The following is a 15,335-nucleotide window of genomic DNA, read 5'->3' on the forward strand; positions in this document are numbered from 1 at the left end:
CGGCAAGGCCATAACTGGTACAGCAAGTATGGTAAATATGTCTGATGATCCTTCTTTCTTGACTCTTTGTTTTTTTTAAATACTTTATTGACTCACAAAATACAAACAGAAGAGAAAGTCACACCATTTCTAACCCCTTCCAAACCTGTATACAAATCTAAACCGACCCTTTACCGATGCACCCCTCAATCAATATCAGTCATGAACACTATCCTTCAATTTCACTGCACTTATCTTTTACAGCATGGTTAATATAGTATATATTAGTATAGTATATAGTTAATATAGTAAAACAGCACTGACAGAATAGGGAGGAAATGATTATTAGCCTAAATCAGTAGAAAAAAAAATCTTGTCCACTGTGTCTTTCAGCATATTCTGTCTCATTATTTTGTAGTCTAAAAGCTACCTACAGGTAACAGCTTTAGGATGTAGTTGACAGCAGGAAGAATATTCATCTTTAATATGTTCACTCGACCCCACATATATTGGACATTTGAACCCTCGTTCTATATTTGCCTTTGTTTTATTAAATATTTGTAAAAGGTTTATCCCTGATAACCATTTGTTGTATTCTTTCCATTTGTTTCCATTTAATATTTGTACTTTGCACACATGCGATACTGCAATATTTATTTAAAAGGCAGCAACTCATATTTTCCCCAATTTACTTGGTATCCTTAAAGTGAGCCATATTGATTAATAATGTGATAAGTGTGGAGTCTAAGTAGAGGATGATGTCATCAAAATATAGTGATATTTTATAGATTTGACTTCAAATTTTTTTGCCTTTACTGTTCTTTTCAGATCTTATTTTCTCAGCTAATGGTTCAATGGTTAGATTAAATAAAGGTCCTGAAGCTGGGCATCCTTGTTTCGTACCTCGATGTAATATGAAAGGTTTTGAAATTTGGTTGTTGGTTCTTATTGATGCCATGGGCTTCAAGTAGATCATCCTGATCACTGCATAAAATTGTTACTAAAACCATATTTTTGCAGGGTACTGAACATAAAGGGCCATTCAACTCGATCGAAAGGCTTTTTCAGCATCTAAAGTACACAGTGCTGCTGGACGAAGGAGCTTTTTTGCGTATCAGTGTGTATCAGCTTTGTAATCTGTTGTTGCTTGTGAGCATCTGGCAGCCACTGGGGGGAATTCACATCAACAGCTGCTGTTCTTTCCCAGTGTGATGCAGGCTTTGAAACGTTCTGCACTCAAGAAAACAAAAAGGTATGAACTGAGCTAAAACTGCCATGTTGTGTCATGTCACTATAAGATGAAGACCAGACAGACAGTATTTTATGAAAACATGTTTTATTTGAACTTTCAGTAAGTGGTGGATTTCACAGACTGGGACGACAGATACGCAGATCAGTTCAGTTTATCAAAATACTTCAGCTTGCCTGAAGGGTCGGGAATGATCTGTGGGAAAGAATGAATTAAATTAGTGCACAATAATTTTTTTATGATAATAAGAACTACACTAGACAATAGAAATATACTAGAATATGCTATAAACCAGGCTGTGACTAATGTAGATCTTCCATCTGTTATAGAACAACACTAGTGACCAAGGATCTAAATCAGTCACAGCCCCGATGATGATACTCACTGTGTCACTGCCTGGCTTCCATCCTGCTGGACACACTGTAAAAAAAAAAAAAAGAAAAAAAGACACAATTCCAGTCAGCACAAGAAAAACAGCTCAAAGAATCCACTGAAAACCAGCTATTAGTCTCCAGGTATTACTCCATTATAGCCATGAAAGCAATGGATGCATCAATTTGTTTAAATGAGCTTCTCGCACCTTCTCCGTGTTTGTCAGTGTACTGGAAGGCCTGCACCAGCCGCAGAGTCTCATCCACAGATCTTCCCACTGGAAGATCGTTCATGGTGATCTGCCTAAGGATGCCTTTGTCGTCGATGATGAAGAGTCCCCTGAGAGAGATTCAAGCATGACTTAGTGTTCGTTTTTTACGGTTAACTTCTCCATGGTTGTGAAAATCCCCAGTTAGATATAATTTAGAAAGTTATGAAGCACATTTTCCACACTGCAGAAGCACCTAATGTGATTCCTATACATGTTAAAGTTTTTCAGGAAGATACATTGATTCCAACCAAACTGCAGTTTCTTTTATACCCGCTCCTATAACTTATCGCCTTTTGTTCACTAAAGCACCTAAGTGTGTTATATAAACAGGACATGTTTCTTTAAGTTGATCACCTATAAACCTCTTTGGCAATGGTCATAAATGTAAATGTGAAACTGTACCTGAGTGTGTGTCCCTGGTCCTCCAGGTAGACTCCATAGTCTTTTGAAATCTGGTGAGTGAGGTCAGACAACAGAGGGATTTTCATTTGTCCAAGTCCACCCTGCTTTCTGGGCGTATTGATCCTATTAATAACAAGAAATGTGAGAAAAACAAAGCTTGTTCTGAGTGTACAGTTAAATGATTCTCTGGAGCACAAAATAATCAAATTAATGGGGGAAAAACATTAAAGAAAAGCACCCACTCCGCCTCAGAAAAAACACCTGAACCCCTTAAATGTATTTATTGAAATTCCAAAGTATTTGGGTCATTATTCAGCATTTTGTGGGTGTAATGCAGACAGTAATCTTACCAGGCCAGGTGGGTGAACTGGGAGTCGACAGAGCAGGCGACCACCTCTGTATTGATGGCACGAAACTCATGCACACGATCGCTGAATGCAATGATCTCAGTGGGGCAGACAAATGTGCTGCGAAAGTCAGAAAAAAAAAAAAACACATTTACATAAGAATTTACTCTACTGTGCAGCAATCCCAGCATCACAAATGATGTGCTTATGTTATGTGTGTATTAGATGTTACTCACAAGTCCAGAGGATAGAAGAAGAAGACAAGATATTTGCCTCTGTAGTCCGACAGCTTCGCCTCCTTGAATTCACCGTTAATGACGGCTGTTCCTTCCCAGTGTGGTGCAGGCTTTGAAACTTAAGTAGGAAGAAGAATACATGAATTGATAAAACCAGGATTTTTTTTTACATTCATGATATGCGTTTTGTTGCTGCAAAGACTAAAGTCACATATGTATTTCAGCAAAACTGTGCAGGGAAAAAAAAAAGACTACAGATTCTTTACAGTAGTGCTTTAGCTTTTAAATGGCACATTAAGAATCTTCAGTATTTTGACACTTTTAGAGGAGTTGATTTAACTCCAGTGTGGTGTTTTGAGGCCATAAGGTTGTTAAGTGTATACATCTAAACTGCCAGTTGCAGTTTTCCTACATCTGACATAATGTGTCAACACATACTACTCACATTGTATGCATTACATCATTGAAATGTTTGTCTCAATTACAATGGGCAACATAAGGCAAGTGGAACAGAGTACAGAGCTCATGACTGCTGGTGCACAAACACTGCTAAAGTGGCATGGGGTAAAGTCTCAAAACTCATGACGACACGTGACAAACAGAGAAACTGTGAAGAGGAACAGAGGCCAGCAGTATAATAACTAACTCAATCACTTACAGTTGCTTAAAGTGCTGCATATTATAGGGCCTCAAACATGACCACAAGACTTTAACGGATGTCCAAGTGCTCCCGTTATTTTGTCCAACCCTCTGGTGTTATGAGCAGTGTTGGTGCGGGTCCATACACCGTCATGTGTCGAAGGGGCGGAGGGAGGAATGGCGATGAATTTCATAGAATGACGTGTCCTACAAAGACCATCTGATTAAAAATTTACTAACCTCCTAAACTGTCACCTGAGAATTAAACCATAAGACGCAGCCAATCAAATATGAACACAAGCTGCAGACAGACGCTGTGTTTGTTTTCTATTGTCCTGACAGCAGGAGCAGCACGCTGGAGCTGCTGCAGCAGCTGCTGTGTTTGTCAGAAAGGGGAAGCGAAGCGAATCACTGCGCACTTTTGATTATGCAAATACTAACTTGCCACCTATTTGTGAAGTCATGAGAGGAACTCACTCTTGGCTTTGCTGAGGTGCAGGGAATGGTCAGACACAGGCACTCGGAAAGCCTCTCCAGGATAGACGTGTCCTCCCGCGTAGTTGTGACACTGGGAGTTTTTCACATGAGCGCCTTCCTCTGCAGATGCGACTCTGCTGAGGAGGAGGAGAGCGGCACAGAGCGCGCAGAAAAGCTCCTTGTTTAAATTAGTGTGAGAAAGAAACTCCATTGTGACGTCCTTTTGTGAGCACGTAGCCACTGCCTGGCTATGCGTTTCAGGTCTTTGGGCAGGATTTTGAAGAGACCTTCTTCCTTCTCCTCTTCTTCTTCATTCAGGTTTTTGGAGCAGCAGGCTTCCTTGTTGTTGCATTACTGCCATCTTCTGGAGTTAATTAGCTCATGGTGGCCGCTTCCTTCTCCACATTCTTTCCTCTTTAACCCAGTTCCCTTAATAAATAAATAAATAGAAAAGACATAAAAGAAATGCATACATAAATAAAGGCCACTGCCCTGCCATAAAACAACATACCTTTTCCTCTTAGGTCTTCTTCCTCTCTGTCTCCCTGCTACATATTTCCTGCACACTATCAGTACATGATCACAATCATTAGCTGGTTTACTGTCTTATTTTTGTAATGTTGCCATTATTATCTCTTTTCTTTTTTTCTCAGTAATTTCTAATCTAGTCTGATCTGAAATGTTATTTTAGATAGATTGTTCTCTTCACTGGAGGTCTATACTGTATCTATATCAATATTAACTGTCTTGGAGATGTGACTGCAGCCTCAGACCCTGCAGCATCCGTTGCTGGGACTTTATGTAGCCCTACCCTTTATGTAGCTACTTTTTAAAAAAAATGTCCTAACCTCACCTTAATAATTTCACATCTATTAAAAGGTTTCTAATAGTCACATAATAGATCATAATACAGACATAAGACATAATACACTTGGACAAAAGTCCAAGTGTATTATGTCTATACACTATAATATCGTATGCCACTTTCTCTGAGCAGCTTGTCTCTAAAACCTTTTATCTTTCTGTGATTGTATCCTCATCCCTGCAGATTCATCTATTAATCACCAAAAATTGTTCAACTAAAATTATGGAGTATCCTCTGCATTTTCTATATCTGGCAGCCGGTCTGGACACACTCAGTACTGCAGGTTATTTTTGAGCCAACTCAAAAAGTATCTTTCATAAACATTTGAAAAGACAATAATTTTGTTGAAACATTTATTATCAAAAACTAGAATAGCAATAGCAATATATGGAACACTGAAATATTGCAGATCTCCTCCATTTTATTTCTTGGCCTTCTTTAAGATCTTGTTGAGAGATCGTCTTTCTTTTTCAGGAACAATCTTTGTCCACAGGTTCAGAAAGTCCTTGTGGAGGGCTAGTTCCTGGAGGATTATTTGTCCGTGGTGCCTGTAGAGAAATATGTTTCTCATTTAGCATGATGTTCAGAAAAATAAAGTTAAGATTGTGAAAACACTCAACAAACAAACAAGAGCCACAAATCACACAATTGTGAGAAATTGTGCACTCATTTTAGAGAACTTGATAACCCACCTCACTTCTGGTGCAGCATCCACAGACATTTTAGAAACGGCAATAAGGAAGCGCCCAGTGAAGCTCCTTCCTGCTGTCAAGATGCCAGCTGCTCCAAGGCTGTCAGCCAGCAGGTGCAGGTGTTGTGCCATGCTCCCTCTTACTGCAACACAACGGTGGCTGAGGAAAGACAAAGACAGGGGAATATGAGACAAACAAATCAAGTGACTATGTTTCATTTCACTTTATTTCATTTCATTTTAACGCTTGTGCTGATAAAATGAATTCAGCCTTGTCTCTCCTCTTACCTCAGCCCTGTGTTCAACAGAGTGCTCACAATCCGACCATGGCTGCAGTTTTGCACCATGGCATCTAGTGCAAGATTAGCCTGCTGATGAATAAAGGCATTTGTAGTCTGTGCCAGTTTCAGCAGCAGGGCTCGGCCTGTTCCCTCTGCCTCTGGGTCCATGGCCTTCTGGAGGTGAACACATAGCTCAGCTAAGGTGTTCATAGCCTCACATGACACTACCGAGCGTAAGTTTTTCACCTGTATAGTAAGAATTAACATCATCAGTCGAGACTGCAGTGTGCACACTCATAGACACATGAAGGCAAATGAAAATGCATTAAACACAAATATGGAAACAAAGGTACAAAGAGGAAAGTGTGTAAAATACCTCCTCAATGAGGGCCAGACACACTTCATGGAGTTTGGTCTTCAGGGTCTCTGCGTGGTGCTGCGCCAGAGCTTGCATGGTTTTCAAGCCGTCCATTTTCTTCATCCTGTATGTTTATGTGACAAGAATTAATTAACCTCACTGTACATCGCTTCAGGAACAACACAAATAATGTTACTACAAAATATGCAAAAACTGTGATTAAGTGCAATTTTATTCTACTGCTTCTTCTTCTTCTGTACTAAGATGTTGCACCAACTGATATAAGTTATAGCTCACAATCGTAAAAAAGGTTTCAGTCGTAGTCATCTGGAAGTCATTCATCAATTGAGAATGACTTCCAGATGGGATCCGAAACGTCTTGATTCTGAAAACAGTGTCCAGATGACTACGGCTGAAACCTTTTCTACGATAGAACACTCCTGGACGAATGAGGGACTACACCGTCTATAGCTCACAATATTTACTGGCTCCTCACTAGAGTCTGTAAAAAGGTTTTGGCAGGCATTGCATTGATGCCAAACTGACATGTTTAATGTCAGACTAACTAGTTGCAACGTTAACGTCCTGACTTAAGATCAAGTGTTCGTTGAGCTGGTACAACAGACTGCTCTCTAGTGTCAGTGTCTTACCAGTCGTCTGAGGAGAGCAGCTTGAAGCAAAGAGACAGGCTCTCCGCAGGTTTGGTCAATGGCTGCAGCTCAACCTTCTTATCATTTGCAGTCTGGAGGGTGCAGTCACTGGTTGTCTTCTTGCCTGGTGAATAGCAAAATACTCTTTACTCACCTTTCTTCTCATTCAAAGCATTGTTCTTAGTGTAGCTACTATAACTCTTTACAAAAGACTATAACCTAGAACCCCATGAATAAAAATTCACAGCTTGTACTACAGTTATTCAGGATGTGTATAGAAGAACTTACCTGCTCCACTGACAGCCTTTGCAGGGCGCAGGATCTTCCCGGGTCGAGATCCTCTTCTCTTGGTTTGGGGAACTGTTGGAGGGGTTGGGGCCAAAGGCGTCACCACAGGGGTCCTCTTGGCAGCCACTGGGGGCCGAGGTGAAGGGACGGAGTGGAGCTGGAAGCGCTCCAGTCTTTCCACAATAGCCTCAACCTTATTTTTAGCCGATTGGAGCCTACATCCATCGGCGACCTCCTTGTCTGTTGAGATTAATGGCACAATAGGCATCACTTAAATTTCTACTGTACTTTTAAATGCAGGTGTTGTATCCAAAGGTTTAAGCAAAGAAATCCCATGCTGTGTGAGTCCAACAGACACTTAAAAGACAGAGAAGAAACAGCAGTGGTTTCCACAAAAGAAAGATATCCCTTTTCAGCAGTGTGTCTTTAGAGGAACTGACCTGCTCCACTGAGTTTGGCAGAAAACACAGGCAGACGAGAGACTCTTCTCCTGGATAGTGGAACAGCTCGAGGAGGAGGAGGAGTTGGTTTGAATGTTGTAAACTCAACAGGGTTTCTAATCAGAGAAATGGCCCTCAGCTCGTTGGGTGTGTGAGTATCTACAGAGCTGAGGCTGTACACAGAACTGATGGATACAGTTGGGCTCTGGTCTCTGTTTGCCATCTGAGCCTCCTTACATGTAAGTGCAGCCATCTGACTACCAAGAAGCACCTTGTCCCAGAAAGAGTCATCCTCCTCATCCAAACTTTCAGGACTCTTCTGGTTTCTGTCGATGTCCTCCACGTTCAAACTAGATACATCTAAAAGAGGGCTGATCCTCCTTCCTCGCCGAGAGGGTTTTGTACCTCTTCTGGGAAAAGCTGGTGGTTGAGGTGAGGGCAGGGTGACATCCAAAACGGAGAGGCCCAGTCTCTCCAGAACAGCATCATTTCGGGCTTTCACCGCAGCGCACAGCCTTTCTGCGTGTTGAATTAATGCAGCCCTCTCAGCCCCAGTTTGCTGTGGAAATAAAGTGCAACAAAATAACCTTGTAAGTAACTTGGGAATAATTACAGTTGAGTTGAAAAGATGAGAATGCTTTTCTAAGATGCCAGATACGTTTTTCGAGCAATCAACTGCTCTGTATGCCTCTATGAAAGACCTTCAGATATGAACAGAAGGAAGGTCAGACAAGTTGGTTGCTTACTTCGCCGTCATCACGGTTCCTCTGGGTCCACTTCCAAAATTGATGGAAGATGTTTGATATTTCTCGATTCTCCATCACTTCCAGAAAAACACAACAAAAGTTTTAAATTGTCCACAAGTAGAAACAAGTGTGAGTACTGTCTGTCAGTCAGATGAGTGTGTGACTGACAGGTGCCGGCTTCTACAGTTAGTGCATGAGCGTGTTCTATGGAATGTCACAATTAGATGTGGTGTCACATACAGTAGAACCCAGGAACATTCTCTTCTGTTGTGTGTGTCAGTGTTTGTGTGTCTCTGTGTGTGGGTTATATACATGTATAATAAACATCAATATTATAAGTAGATGTATATTATATTGTATCTCTAAAAGTGGTTCAAATGGAAGAACAGGAACAATCCTGATCCAGTCTCACCTCACACTCACCTCTGCACATATTAAGCTCTTTCACATTCATTTCCACTCTCTCTTCAACTGATCCATCTGTAAGTCCTTGAGTATTTCATCCCCAATCCTGATTTCCATGACTGTTTACTATAATCACATTTAAACAGCTTGAATCAATTTTCTGGGAGAAAGAGAGAAAATGTATTCTTATACTTTACATGAACTCTCACTGTAATGGGGCCTTAACCTGAATCTGCTGAGTGGTTTTGGTAATACAGATGCATCAACAGCATGATAACGTAATCTACCCACGGTTAACACCTGCAACAGTAAGTGCTGGTCTGCATGATGCTTCATATGTCTTTGTGTGTTTAGCTCTGTGAAAATCGGTCCATGTTGAGTGACCTACAAAGCGTTATTAAAACATACATGCTTGAAATTTCAATTGTACAATTTTACATTGACAACATACTGTAAATTAAGCAAAAGACTCCATGCAAAACAAGATACATGCTTTGCAATTCCTGAGTACTTTCTTCATTTGATATTGCCCGAAAAAACATCTTATTTTTATGTTTATAGGGTGAACCAGCATAAAATTGTGTATTTGAGATGGATTTTCTACATTGAGTAAATGTTAGTTTGCTTTGCGTTTCATATTAAGTTGTGTTTCTGCTACCAGGTGCAGAAAACCACTGTAAAACATTACTTGAAAATAACATATTAGTAATTTAGGCTGTAAAATTAAAATTACTTCCTGATACAGAACACAGAACCTGAATGATTTAGTTCTGGGTCTTAGACAGCTGTTTAGGGTACCCTGATTCATACATTTCTGATCTGTATTCAAATGTTGCATACTGCAAAAGAAGAGTTTGTAGTGGTTGTAAGAAGGAGTTAATAAACTTCAGCTAACAGACTTCAACTTGGTCCATGGGTTTGTGCCACGCACATCCAGGGGTGGATCATTGCAGAAGATGTGGTTACACAGGTCCTCCAGTGGGGGTTCAGGGTTTGTAATGGCAAACTCTGCAGCTTCTTCAACGTCTTTGAAAATCCCCACATCGATCTCCTACATCAGCCAGACACAGAGCAAAGAAAAACAACATACAGAAAGTTTAAAAAGCTGTTTTTAATCAGCACAAGGTGGCGTTCAGGCTAACTAACAACAACCTCAGCTTATTATGAAATTTGATGAAGGTCTAACCAGCAGATAAGAGTGATCTTGGTCACAGAGAAGAAATCCATCATTGATGCTTCTCTTTGTAAAGAAGCCGTTGTATAATCTGTGGCCAAAGAAAGATAAGTGGAGTAGCATGTTGTTAAATGTTTGTTCTTTTAACAGGGAGATATCCCCGCGGTAACTGCACACCGAACCAGAGAGGTCGAAGTCAGTAGGTGCACCATGAGGCCGCATTATAGAGTTAGCGAGGTTCCTTCAGGTTTAACGTTGAGTTCAATAAGTGGTTGGTTCACTGCTTTTATGCATGCTTTGACAGGGACAACCAGGAGGCGGCAATCACGGCTATGCTCCCCGCAGACCACCAGCCCCTCGCACTCTCTCCCACTGATGTGTGTGCTGCACTGAGCAGGATTAATGCACGTAAGGCTGCTGGCCCTGATGGCATCCCCGGATGTGTGCTCAGGACCTCTGCTGGGCAGCTGACTGAGGTCTTGACTGTCATCTTCATCCTGTCACTGGCCCAAGCAGCTGTCACCATGTGCTTTAAAACCACCTCCATCGTCAGTTCAGCATTCAACACCATCATCCCCTCCAAACTGATCACCACAGGCAGTGGCTTGGGCATCAACACCTCCCTCTGCAACTGGATACTGGACTTCCTAACCAACAGACCCCAGTTTGTTAGGTTAGACAACCACACCTCCTCAACCCTCACCCTGAACACCGGCATCCCATAGTCCTGCGTGCTGAGTCCTCCCCTCTACGCTCTCTTCACCTACGACTGCACGCCTGTACGTGGTTCTAATACCATTATGAAGTTTACAGATGACACAACGGTGGTTGTCTTCTACCACTGCACCTGCATCCTTACCAACTGCATCACAGTATGGTACGGCAACTGCTCTGTCTCACACTGGAAAGCACTGCAGAGGGTGGTGAAAACTGCCCAACGCATCATCTCCACTCCCCACCTTTGAGGCTGTCCAGTGCAAGCGGTGTCTGCGGAGGGTGTGCTGCATCGCCAGGGACACCTCTCCCCAACCCCCCGGACACAGACTGTTTACCCTTCTCCCCTCTGGGAGGCGCTACAGGACTCCGTCCTCTAGGCTCAGGAACAGCTTCTTCCTCAGCTGTCGCCTTGCTGAACTCTGCACCCCTGAACATTTGCTCTAGGACTGTCTCTGCCTCACTGGCTGCTGGCTCACACAATACCGCCAAACTACTGTACATATTCTTACTTACTTGCACTATATACACTTTCACATACCCATATATTTTATACTACTGTCCATACTGTATATATCTCACCTATAGTGTATTCATATTTATGACACTGTCTATACTGTACATATTATATCTATAGTGTATACCTTGTATTCATACCATTCCTCCAGCTGTTTATTCTGTATATAATTGACTTACAGCTGCACTATATATTACATACCTGCACTGCACACTGTAACTGCTGCAAATGTTTCTTTTGGTTCATACTGTATATATCTTAGCGTATTCATATCTACCCCTTACTGTTTATTTATATATACCTCTATACATACAATTTTAATTTTACACACATTACTCTGCACTTTACTGCTTTTTGCACATCTGGTTGGATGTTAAACTGCATTTCATTGTCTCAGGACCTGTACTCTGGGCAATGATAATAAAGTTGAATCTAATCTAAAACTGTGAGATGGGCCTCTTACGTGAAACCCAAATTCAAGAAGTCAGACTCTAAGTTGTCTTGGAAAGGACAAACATCTCAAGAGTGTGAGCTCAAAAAATCATGAGGCCTAATGTGAATCACCGTTAAGAATAGTTTGAGTGATTGGATCTGCACTGAGTGTCCTGAGTTATATTACAACTGGATTTTATATATTTGTCCAACTTTATAAAGATACTGCCACCCAGGATTGATGTTCTGATTGATGTAAAGAGTTCCATAAACACTGAAAAAATTTCTTCATCTTAATACAATCAACAATTTATTACATATTATAATATGTATAGATAATTCATCAGGTGTATTTGCCTCCAATACCAACTGTTCTGCCTTGTGGCTTCAATCTGATTACAAGTCTATGAATCTTTATATATCTCAGACACTAGCTTAAACCATTTAGAGTTTCACAGTTTGAAAATATTTGCTACCTTTCCTACATGCTGGCCATGTTGTTGCTGAGCATACAGCCCCTCAGAATTGAGATAGGATCACTCTCTCTGCGGACCTCCCCCACCTCCTCCAGTGAGCGATAGCTGAGGCGGAAGACATTATAGCTATTACTTATTCTAAGAGCTAAACTTGAATTATTAATTATAAATATCTTAGTCTCTATTTACTCACCCAGATTAATGACACTTAAATGCTACATGTAAAAAGCAAGAAAGAATACTTATGGTTTCACAATTGTTTACTGATTGTTGGATTTTACTCAATATTTACTAAATTTGGGTTTAACTTTTCACATAGTTGTTTGATTTGGAAAATAAACAAATATTTGCTAAATTAAAAACAAAACAAAACAAACAAACAAACAAACAACAAAAATATATATATATACACTGTATATATTATAAAGCACAAGAGAATAAACAAAGAACATCTCTTTGTTTACTCTCTTGTGCATTATAATCCTGTTCACAAAAGTGCTATATACTTCAAGTTATTAGTTATTTTTAGCAGTAACAGTAGTAGAGTAGAAAAAATACACACATATGTATACATGCCATTTTGCACCTCATTCAGCCTTGTCTCAAAATGGAGCCTATCCCAGCATGCACTGGGCAAAAGGCAAAGAAATGCACAGAACACGTTCACTATGGGCAATTTGGAGTGAAAACCCACCTGATTTGCACAGCCTGTATACACATAAAAGGTCTAAAGAGTCTTTGAGTGATTGAAAACAATGCTAGCCATAGTAGGCTACAGTAATAACCTTCATCATTATTACCATCATCATCTTCCTCATGAAACTATAACAATATAACAAACACACTGCAGCGTCACTTTGATGAATAACAGTGACACAAAAATACAAAAAATGAAAACATTTATAAAAGTATATGAGCACATATGGGCTTTTACCTCTGTTGAGCATTGCCCTCAAAATGTCTAAGAAAACAGTAAGTCTTAAGCTCCAGAAGGATGGGACCCTGAGTACAAGTGGAGTTACAGCACAAGGAAGAGAGAAATTAAATAAATATATGAAACATATAACAAATAACAACACCATCTAAAAAGAAAAGCTGTTAACTCACCTTCCCAGATCGGCAGCGATCAGCTGCAAACCTGGTGGCCTCACAAACACACAGAATGTCCACCATCCACCTAAACACAAACCCACATGTTTGCACAGATTTCCACCAGAAGGAAAGCATTTTAGATCCCTGACATGGATATAGAAAATGTACAGGCCATATAAAGTGATAATATGTCAGGACTTTGTGTCTGTCGCTTTATGTTGGAGTTCATTTGCCGCCTAGTGGCCAAAACATGATTGATGATCAAGTTTGACTCTTGAAGACCATGGTTAGACAACAACCATGCAGACAAAAAGAAATGTTAAAAGAAAAAATTAAGAATGGTACCCTGAGACCAGGAATGAAGCCTCATCTCTTGTAGTCTGTGCTTGCAGAAGCTCGCTCCATCAGTGTTGCTTAGCATACCTGTTTTTCTCACAGATGAAAATGATGGCAACTTCCAAAGAGCTGCCATGTTAAAGGTTTCAATAACCTGACCCTGTGGAACACAGACACAGATCTCTCTCTGTAAAACTCATGCATAAATACTGTCAAAATGTACTACATGCAAACAGTTGCAAGATTAATATCTTTACCACCAATTCTACACCAGAAGAGGGTTTTATTTGAACATAAGTTCACGCTGCCCATGAAAACAGTTGTGTAATATCTTGGACTCTTGAGGGAGCTACTATAAAATCTCAGAAAATAACTCAAAGTGATATTACCAGAGGTTGTCTCAGCTTGGGCTTGGAGACTTCAAATGTTTAACAGAAAACCTGTGTTACAAACTGGTGGTAGGAAGTGTGAAAGACATGAGTATTAACCAGGCAGAGAAGGTGGAATGAAAGAGGCTAAATAGTTGCATTATGGGAAGTGTAGGATCCAGAGTTTTAAGCATCATGAAGTGCAAATCAACTAATTCTCCTTGGGTAACATTATAGTCTTTATTCTTCACAGCCAAGTCATCTTTCTGGTCTGGTCACTCCCCACACATAAAAAGTTGAGAACATGCCTGTGGTAAGATACACTGTCAAACAAACATATTGACAAAGATTTGGAAAGAAAGAAAAGTTTAGAAATTAATATTATTTCTTTCTTTATTTTGTTTTGGCATGAAATTGTCTGATTGCACAATTTCTCACCTGTAAAAAAGGAGTGAAAAACTGCTTTGAGTTTGGCATTTATAATTTACAGGACTTGCTTATGTGATACAGGATTCATGACATATAAGGCAGTTCATCTGTTCTTTCTTTGCTTTATACCACATCAGTGAGAATGATACACACTTTTTTAAGGCAAGTAACAAAAAGGGACCACCTGCTTTGAAGCAATTGCCTCACATCACTATAGTTTCATTCAGCAATATGTAAGGAACATACATTTTATTTAATGTAAATGAGCTGTGTATAGGGGTCTAATTATGTGTAAAGAATCCCTAGGCTACTTGTAGATCAGGCAAGACCAGAAAACCCTGCATACTCTGAACACCATGCAAAGGAGTGAACTAAAACCAAACAAACACTACTTTAAATTTAGCACATGTATAAAGATTAGAATCTAAAAAAGGTTTAAATGAGCTATTTTGCAGGGAGATGTCACTTACAGATGCTGAGAGGCAGCCATCATTCCTTGTAATATTTCCTAGTTCTTTGTAATATTTAGTTTTTAAGCCCATTACCTGAAGATGACACCTTGATTATATAATTACCTCAATGTAACACATTTTCTCCTGATCACACTTTGAATTAACTCATTATTTAAAAGTAAATTATTATAAAAATATAGAACTGTGGCTGCCTGAGGGGCAACTATAGGGGGGAAGATGGCTCAGCATGGTGTCTCAAAAAAGATCTGGTGTCTGAGGGGTTGGAGACTTGGTCTGGGACTGGACACTAGCAGGGCCCTGTAACTCACGATGGAGCACTACAAGTGTGTATTGCTACTTCCACTGAGAATCAACACCTTGGTCTGCAGCTCTATGTGGCTTTTAGCCACTTTTTTCTGGGTTTTTTTCTGTTTGTTTTTTTTCCAGTCACTCTCTGCCCATATATAAAACTGTTCGTACACCAGTTCCAGTGTGAAGTGGTCAGCTGTTTAGTAAATATCTAAACAAAGTAAACAAATGGTACTAAACCAAAATTGCATGGACCACACCAGAGCTCAAAGGCAAGTAAATTCTGAACTTAAGTATATCAGATTCAAGAACGCAGCCTTCAATGGGAAGGCCATGTAGC

General features: G+C 40.2%; 2 protein-coding genes and 1 long non-coding RNA gene across 3 annotated transcripts; all 3 read right to left on the bottom strand.

The window, feature by feature from the left end:
* Positions 1-1,298: 1,298 nt before the first annotated feature.
* prdx4 (peroxiredoxin 4) lies at positions 1,299-4,299 on the bottom strand. The gene is made up of 7 exons (XM_044221608.1): positions 3,973-4,299; positions 2,857-2,974; positions 2,624-2,740; positions 2,274-2,396; positions 1,809-1,939; positions 1,614-1,648; positions 1,299-1,423 (listed from the first exon to the last, which is right to left on the bottom strand). Exons 1-7 carry the CDS (start codon positions 4,181-4,183, stop codon positions 1,373-1,375), a joined length of 786 nt encoding a protein of 261 aa, XP_044077543.1. The 5' UTR covers positions 4,184-4,299; the 3' UTR covers positions 1,299-1,372.
* Positions 4,300-5,176: 877 nt separating this feature from the next.
* On the bottom strand, positions 5,177-8,477 carry LOC122887917. Its single transcript, XM_044221609.1, has 8 exons — positions 8,292-8,477; positions 7,546-8,104; positions 7,106-7,345; positions 6,818-6,941; positions 6,186-6,291; positions 5,817-6,055; positions 5,530-5,688; positions 5,177-5,385 (listed from the first exon to the last, which is right to left on the bottom strand). The coding sequence occupies exons 1-8, from the start codon at positions 8,364-8,366 to the stop codon at positions 5,259-5,261; spliced, it is 1,629 nt and encodes a 542-aa protein (XP_044077544.1). The 5' UTR covers positions 8,367-8,477; the 3' UTR covers positions 5,177-5,258.
* A 252-nt stretch (positions 8,478-8,729) lies between these two features.
* LOC122887919 lies at positions 8,730-12,073 on the bottom strand. The gene is made up of 3 exons (XR_006380635.1): positions 12,010-12,073; positions 9,596-9,747; positions 8,730-8,822 (listed from the first exon to the last, which is right to left on the bottom strand). It is a non-coding gene; the product is annotated as an uncharacterized LOC122887919 (long non-coding RNA).
* Positions 12,074-15,335: the final 3,262 nt, after the last annotated feature.

Source organism: Siniperca chuatsi, linkage group LG14 (assembly GCF_020085105.1).
Source record: "Siniperca chuatsi isolate FFG_IHB_CAS linkage group LG14, ASM2008510v1, whole genome shotgun sequence".
Classification (NCBI taxonomy): domain Eukaryota; kingdom Metazoa; phylum Chordata; class Actinopteri; order Centrarchiformes; family Sinipercidae; genus Siniperca; species Siniperca chuatsi.

Bases quoted from the DNA above. Each gene is read 5' to 3' on its own strand.
- prdx4 (XM_044221608.1), bottom strand. From the start codon at position 4,183: ATGGAGTTTCTTTCTCACACTAATTTAAACAAGGAGCTTTTCTGCGCG. The intron at 2,741-2,856 runs GTGAGTAACATC...TGACTTTCGCAG, and splicing joins TTCTTCTATCCTCTGGACTT to CACATTTGTCTGCCCCACTG. The intron at 1,424-1,613 runs GTGAGTATCATC...TCTTTCCCACAG, and splicing joins GGAAGCCAGGCAGTGACACA to ATCATTCCCGACCCTTCAGG.
- LOC122887917 (XM_044221609.1), bottom strand. From the start codon at position 8,366: ATGGAGAATCGAGAAATATCAAACATCTTCCATCAATTTTGGAAGTGG. The intron at 7,346-7,545 runs GTCAGTTCCTCT...TAATCTCAACAG, and splicing joins TGCCAAACTCAGTGGAGCAG to ACAAGGAGGTCGCCGATGGA. The intron at 5,689-5,816 runs GTAAGAGGAGAG...GTCTTTCCTCAG, and splicing joins CTGTTGAACACAGGGCTGAG to CCACCGTTGTGTTGCAGTAA.